The sequence below is a fragment of the Ananas comosus genome, linkage group 23, assembly GCF_001540865.1.
Source record: "Ananas comosus cultivar F153 linkage group 23, ASM154086v1, whole genome shotgun sequence".
NCBI classification, from domain to species: Eukaryota; Viridiplantae; Streptophyta; class Magnoliopsida; order Poales; family Bromeliaceae; genus Ananas; species Ananas comosus.
In genome coordinates this window covers 2,754,416-2,762,553 of record NC_033643.1, presented here as the reverse complement: position 1 = coordinate 2,762,553, position 8,138 = coordinate 2,754,416, and the positions used below count along the sequence as shown (strand labels likewise).

Genomic DNA, 8,138 nt, shown 5'->3' with positions numbered 1-8,138 from the left:
AAATCAGTATCCCATCCAATGTGGGATTATTGGGGCGTTACAAACTCCCTCTGTTTAGACCCTGACGTCCTCGTCGGGTCCAAACCAAATCACAGACAGACAGAGCAGGACCAGATTAACAGGCGATATGAGATTCTAGAGGTGGCTCCCACTAAGCCCGTTGGTGTAGCACTTTATCCCGCATACCACTTAGCTCTCACACTTCCGGCTGGTATTTGTCTCTGATACCATTTGTAATGACCCGACCCGCTAGCAACAATAACTTCCGGCTGGTATTTGTCTCTGATACCATTTGTAATGACCCGACCCGCTAGCAACAATAACTCGTTGGGCCCAAACCACCTGTCCAAAATGCTTAAGTCGGGTTATTATTACTAGCGTGTAGACTTCATATAAACTGATCTATCCCATCCAATGTGGAATTATTGGGACGTTACAAAACTCCACTTCAATAAAATGCCGACCGTATTTTTCTTAAAAAAATAATTAAAAAAAAAACTTAAATGGCTCACTGCCAATGTGGCGAACCATGTTCAGTAGATTTGTTCTCACGGGGACGAAATTGCAAAATCGCTGTAGTTCGAAGTGGAATGTTTTCCGCGCGAATTTTGAAGCGATTTCACATGAAATGAGCCAATTTTCACCGTTACCAAACAGATTGATCTAATGGTTAGATGCGTGCTCAATTTATATATTGTATATTTGCGGTGATTTACTACGAGCAATGTTATGTCCACTTCATATACTCGAAACTCAAACAAAAGAGCTTTTCTTATTTAATTGTCACTTATAGGCTTTAAATATACGCTATTGCACTATACTTTCGTATCATTTTTATTTGCTATATTATACTTTTTTATTTCAAATACACTATTATATTATTGTATTTTATCAATATTTCTGTCTTGTACTATTTTCTTTTCAATGGATATTACAAAATTACTTTTTTTTGTCATTTTCTACATATTATTAACATATCTATTGGTTTATATAATAACTAACATTTTTTTAAGAAAATTTGGTTAAATAGTAAAAAAAAAAAAAAAAACTACTCATTAAAATTTCTATCAAATTACTTTTATTTTTTGGTCTTTTTTATGTATTTTATTAGTTTTCATATTAAAATAAGTTGAATATATACCCAGCAAATTTTCATCGGTACTTTTTATCAGTTTTCATATAAAATTATAGATTTATTGGTTAAAGTGTGGGGATCGAAGAAAAAGAATAACTAAGTGATGCCTTTGAAGAAAAATAAAATAAAATAGTACAATGTAGTAAGTGAAAAAAACTTAATATATAATGTACTATAGTGTAATTAAGCCATTCTCCTTATAATAAACCATTCATCTATCAGATTATTTCATTGTTCTCACCTTCGTAATTACTCCCTTACATTCATATATTTTGCACTTTGATTCACATAAACTGGAATGAAGCCTATGCATGAAATCTAGCTAAGCAAATTCCTAGTTAGGCTCTTTCTCCGATAGATTGCTGTGAGTACAACATAATATCAATTATTGGGAATCTGGTACTCACGTTGGTACCAGATTTTGAGAATCTGCAACCTATTTTGATACCGATTATTGTTGATCCGATACTAGTTGTTGGAATTCTGCAACGAAAGCGTCGAATTAGATTTTTACTATAAATTCGCCTTCTCAGTAAAAACTGATACAATCACAAAAAAGAGAAAACTAAACAAAAATATGCCATAAAACAATATTACATCTGACTCCTCTTTTGTAACGAACACCCGAGCTCATGGGTTCTAAAATCGGTAACCTCATCAGCTTTCTATCTATCCAATCGCTATACATTGATCAAATGTTCAGTCACAATCTGATGCAGCAGCAGCATCATCATCATCGTCATCGTCGTCGTCACCATCATCGTCGCATGCCGAAAGAGCATCGTGGCATTCAGCTTTTACAGATTCTACATCAGCTTCTCTCATACAGCCTAACCGCAGATCGGTCTCGCCGTTTCCTTGTACAAACAGATTCTCCTTTTTCACAATACTGAACAGAATTCCGCCGTCAGTCCTTTCAGGCTGCAATAGATCACCTTCGGAAACCATAAAGCTGGTAGAAGCACTTGCAAGAAGGGCTCTGCTGCCGCGAGCCTCGCATGATTCACCGTCTGTATTTTCTCTTGAGCTAGCGTATGATGGACTTACCATCTGAGCGGACGCAGAATTCGAGTTGTTTACTGCTGAAGCATTAAGCTCATCTTCCCTTGGACTACTGTGTTTTAATTCTGACGCGATCTCTAAATTCTGAATGAAACTAATGAACTTCTTCGCCGAGTCGGTCCTCATGAGAGGCCCGCCGCTTCTTGTCCAAGAATTCAAATCTATGCTCTCCGACTCGCTATCACTAGTTTCATATACACTTGGTCGGGGACGAAGGTTTCTGTCCATTCCTTGGTGAACTGAAGCAGAGGAATCCGTGAGGAACTCTTCTTCGAGAGAACCTGATGAGTTCTCGCTCGCAATGCGATTCCAAGATGGGATTCTCCTTGGAGCATTGAATCTTTTATTTCTGGTGCATCCTTGAGAAGAAGCAGCAGCAGCAGCAGCAGCTCGGTCCGCACTTCTTTTAAGCCTACGCGTGTGGTTAAGAAGGGCGACGCACTCGTCCAATACAAGTTCGACCGCACAGTTTGCCCTGATCGCAGAGAGCTTCTCCCAAGTGCTTCTCCTGCCTTGGTTGGCTGCGTTTTGGAGCTCTGAGTAAGATTGATTCTGTATAATCTTCGAATACTGAGGATCAAGAGGGGGAAAAAAAAAAAAAAAAATTAGTTACTGATGATAGGTTGGATTTGGAATTAAAAGATGAAGAGGAAAAGAAGGGTGTCAGAAGCACCTGAGAGAGTGTAGTCGGCATAACCATCGTGATATCGCCCTCCCAATCTTGCGCGAACAATTTAGCGATACCTCCCAACGGAAAGCCAAGTTCCAAAATTTGATTGCATCGATGCTTGACCTCCATTTCAGCAAGATTCGCAAGCTGCATTATGAATAACTGTATCACATTTCTCGCGTCTTGAAAACAGAAACATAGCAACTAGAGAAGTTATAGACACCACATGGTAAAGATGTCCAATTTAAATTACAGAGATCTTGAAAGTTAAAAAAANAAAAAAAAAAAAAAAACTACCTTGGCGGCGAAGTTGCCTCCGTAAGCTCTAACCAGCTCCTTCAACCTCAAAAATGGGGTTATGTGGGGATTGGCTTGGCTAACAATGAAATGGTTTACGTTAAACAAATCCTTCAACTGCATCATGGGCAAATCACTCTCTAAGCTTCCGTCCCTCCAACGCCGTGCCGAACCGCTCGAAGCTTCCTCGCCGCATCCCACCACCGAAATGGGCGCATGAAAAGGAACAAGCTCCCCAAACCGATCCTTCGCCATTAGCTCTTGCGCCTCAAAGATGCCCGGAAATGCGCACGAAGCAGTCACCGCACTCCATATAACGACATGAGGCGCAGTCAAGTAGTTAAGGCATCGAGGCGGCTCGTGCTTCCTAGGAGAGCAAACGGTGACGCCGAGGATGCGGCCCGTCATGTCGTAAGCCTCTTGAAATGTTAAGTTGCTCGTGAGATGTCTCAGAAGCCTCTGCAGTTGCCGAATATCGTGAACTGCCCCGTACGTCATCACCCGCTTCAGCACTGTGAATACACCGCCCATCTGATCGAAGAACTGCAGAGAAAGCCAAGAATCCTCGAAGAAGCTCTCGAGCTCAGGCCACGACCGTGTTCCGACGATAGCGCACAAGATCGAACCCGCACTCGATCCCGCAACGATCCTAGGGAGAAGCTTGTGCTGTATGAGTGTTTTCAGAACGCCTACATGAAAGTTTCCTAACGAAGCACCGCCGCTCAAGAGCAGGGCCGTCCTGCCGAACGCGTGCCGTGTCTCGTGCATGAACGCAAGCTTTTCTTCGAGGAGCAGCTCGCCGGAGTCAGAGTTGCACACCATCTTTAGTTGAGTTGAGATCTCGTCAATGTATTCCTTTATGAGTTTAGGCACCTGTATATATTGTAACAACGTGGATGTCTCATAACAGGAAACTAAATAAGTGCAGGGTAAGCGAATGATATGAAAGTTGATCAAGAGTGATATGCAAAAGATGTCACTAAGCGGGCATGATGTACAATCGAAATTAATGGAGTTCACACCTACAAGAACTAAAATTTTTAATAGTATAGATCAATTTGACTTTGATAAAACAAAAACTTCTATTCTCTTAAGTGGAAATGCGATTATTTTGAGCCTCCAAAGCGAGCAAAAACTTCAATATCGTACTAATTGATATAACTCTTACTCTGACAGCGACACCGTGTTACTCAAACAGCACTACCATCGACTCCAACAAACCCGTCGAAAATAGAAATGATGATGAATATACCTGAAGGCGCCCCCTGTGGAGCTCGGGATTGCACATGTTCCCCAAATTCCGGATCAAATCGGAGCGCATATGAAACACCACATCCCTCAACGAACCCTCCTCCCTCCGCCGCCGCAGCTCGGCGAGCTTGCTCCGCACCAGCTCCGCGTCGTAGAGATCGCCCTCGCTCGCCCTCGGCCGGGTCTCCGCGTCGAGCATCTTCGCGGCGTGCGCCCACTCCTCGTACGAGAGCGCGCTCCGCATCGCCTCGCGCCAGAACCCGCGCCTGCACGCCGCCGCCGCGCGCGCCCGCGCCCCCGCGATGCGCCGCAGCAGGAGCGCCACGAGCGCCGCCGCCGCGAGGATCCTCCGCGCGTTCCCGCGGTGGAGGCGCCGCGCGAGCTGCGCGCGGAGGAGGCCGGGGAGGGAGCGGGACAGGAGGACGCGGACCGCGACGGCGCGGCCGAGGAGGGTGGAGGAGCCGGCGAAGAAGAAGGGGTTGAGCGCCGCCTTGTTGGCGATCTCCATGGCTAGGGTTGGAGCTTGCGAAATTGGCTTCGATTGTAGGGACGATGAGTCGCGAGCTCTGAGTTGTTTGTGAGTGTAAGAGATCACAAATGTTAAAAAAAAAAAAAAAAAAAAATGGGAAAAAAAAAATTTAGGCTATTTTTGCAGGATTTGGGTCTGATCATTGCTTAGGCTTATATAGTTATGGAAACTGAAAGATGAGAGAAATTATTCCCTGCGCGGGGTGTATAGGTACGTTCCACACACCGCATTTCTCTAACCGTTTCAAAATTAAAATCTAACTTAATAGATGTGATCAATAAGATGTTTTAGAAGCCTCCTGTAAAAAAAAAATTATAAATTTTAAAGACGTACACTTTATTAATCAAATAATGATTCTTTATCTACCACTAATTACTGATTTATTTAAATGATGTCAGTCATATATATCATATTAGATTTTAATTTTAAAACATTATTTACTAAAATCTGGTGCACTAAGTTCTCTCTAATTAAAGACCGTGGGTTGATGATCGTGATTAGTCCGTGGTTCATGGTTAGTTGGGCGTTGTGGTTTATTTAAGTGGGCTTGCAAAGCGTTGACTTATTCACCCAGTGACCAAGTTTTAGTCAATGATTGCACATTTGACTTTTACTTTGACTGTCGCTATAGTATTAATAAATTTGTTTTGAGTCGAACTTTTTTGAATGGACCTTTTCATTTCCTTGTTGCGTTTACACAAAAGCCTAAGTGAGAGAGAGAAAGGGTTAGGGAATTTTAGAAAAACTAAATAGCTTGTTCTTTCATTCAAATAAAGTAAAAAAATATTTAAAACTTATTTGAACCATAGACCCCCACTTTTCAAAAATTTAATTTTACTATTCAATATTTAAATTTATTTGTTTTGACTTAGTATTAAAATTTTAATCTGTTGTTTGTCTAATATATTTTATGTAATTCTCGTAACTCTTAAATTTTAAAGTTAAACTATCGTTGGTTAAGTCAAATCAAACAAATAAAAAAATTTGACGGTAAAATTAAAATTCTAAAAGACAGGATAGTTGATTCAAAACTCTCGTACATTTTTACTCTTAATATTACATTTCAATGCTATGAATGAATATATGCTAATATATTCCTAATATTGTGAACTTGACCTCATAAAATGCGAGGACTTTGCTACCATATATAGTTAAATATTTTCAATGTATGCTATTTTAAATAACACATAAACTAGTGTAACATGAGTTTCTCGCCACATCTAGTGTAGGAACAACATGTATGTCTGTGGATGGGGACGTACGTGCGTGTTTAATTACTCGCCTGCTTGTGCTTTAAAAAAGATTATTATTAATGTTTGAACGTGCATCTACACACAATTAATTGGATTTAGATGATGCAAGTGAAAACGTACGTTTCATCTGCTGTAATGTAATCTCAAGTCCGATAACAATATTTTTTGCCACAAATGGTATGATATCTGAAATTTTAAATTTGAAACCTAGTTGCTTCATTTTTTTCAGTTAAATTTATTTTTATAAAAAAATTAAAGCGAATAACATATTATTTTTGTGAAACAACCGTTGTACTCTAAAAGCTTAAGCTGTTAGATAACGGTATTTAAACATTTTTATATTTAACAATTTTTCTCTCAAAATATTCCATTAATAATATATATATATATATATATATATATATATATATATATATGCTACTATACTATCGATAGTANATGGAATTTTCGAATCGACGATCGACTCCGTTAGACTTGATCTAGCGCATTTGAAGTTTCTAGAAAATAATTTTTGCGATTTTTTAATATCATTTACTTAGCGATCGAAAGGATTCAAAATCCATAATTTTTAATAGTTGATATTTGCCGTTTTCAAATTTAACAGTGTAGAAGTATTCAAATCAGATGAAATTTTGATAGAAAATTCTTTATGCTATCTACGACAAGATCAATATTTCTGATCGAAAATTTTAGAGCTATATCACCACTTTTTATAGGATTTTTATTTTCAGCCGTTAAAAATTATTGATTTTGAATCCTTTCGATTGCTAGGTAAATGATATCGAAAAATCGCAAAAATTATTTTCTAGAAACTTTAAATACGCTAGATCAAGTTTAACGGAGCCGATCATCGATTCGGAAATTTTATTATCGAAAACGGCTCAGGAGTGAGAGCACAGCAGCACTGCTCTCTATATATATATATATATATATAAAATACGAATTTCATATGTAAAAGGACCTATATTTTGTATCTAATTTTCTAATTCTCTTTCAAGTTTTCAACCAGTAGTAAAACTGATAGTCTAATTTACTGTTCATGAGTCAATTGGTATTCGCTTTGTTAATAAACAAACCGAATATAACTTGAATTTTTCATTTAACGAGCAAGCTCGTGTTCGCTCGTGTAATAAACAAGCGATTACGAGCCGACGCCAGCTTACTCGTATTTGGCTTATTGATAACCATATTAATAACTGAGTTTAATTAAACATCTTAGATCCTAACAACTTACTAATGCTAATAGGCTGGACCATTAGCAATCTCTAAACAAGTTTAGTTAAACATGAGGCTCTTTAATTCAACTCAATGCATGAAGAATAGACAACATGATTAGCAAGAATTTGTAAAGAGGACACAAAAAATAAGAGCTCAGAAGGACAAAATATGCCCAAAATTTTACGGGTATCTTCTTAGAACTAAACAAATTGAAAAAGCTACATACAACAACTAAACAAGCAAAGTAAGGAGACACAAAAGCCCTTGCTCTTAGGATTCTACCTTGTTTACACAACTTAGTGAGAAAGCATATATAATCCTACATTTCACCACCATACAACAAATGGTATAGATGAAAACAAGGAAGTTTGGGCGACAAAACACATAATAAAGAACTAATTTCCTTTTTCACATCCACCTTAGGAAGAATTATACATACAAGTATATAAATTAACTTGTGGACAATGAGATAGGTGAGATTAATCCTTATTGGACTTAGCCCTATGACCTCAATTAAAACCCCCCCAAAAAAAGAGCTATATATTTTTTTTGAGAGAGAAAAGCCCGAAGGTAATTCTTTAAGAAAAAGAGCATGATTACATAATAATAATAATAATAATACTAATAAAACTAGCCTTGAAAAAGTAAGTGGAGTAAATTTTCACAGAAAAAAAGAAAAAAAAGGGGAAAGGAAATATACCCGAAACTAAATGGGAAAGATAA

General features: G+C 38.4%; 1 protein-coding gene across 1 annotated transcript; it reads right to left on the bottom strand.

Moving 5' to 3' along the window:
• Positions 1,777-5,002, bottom strand: LOC109727862 (triacylglycerol lipase SDP1-like). Its single transcript, XM_020258060.1, has 4 exons — positions 4,417-5,002; positions 3,165-4,037; positions 2,871-3,014; positions 1,777-2,767 (listed from the first exon to the last, which is right to left on the bottom strand). Exons 1-4 carry the CDS (start codon positions 4,921-4,923, stop codon positions 1,835-1,837), a joined length of 2,457 nt encoding a protein of 818 aa, XP_020113649.1. The 5' UTR covers positions 4,924-5,002; the 3' UTR covers positions 1,777-1,834.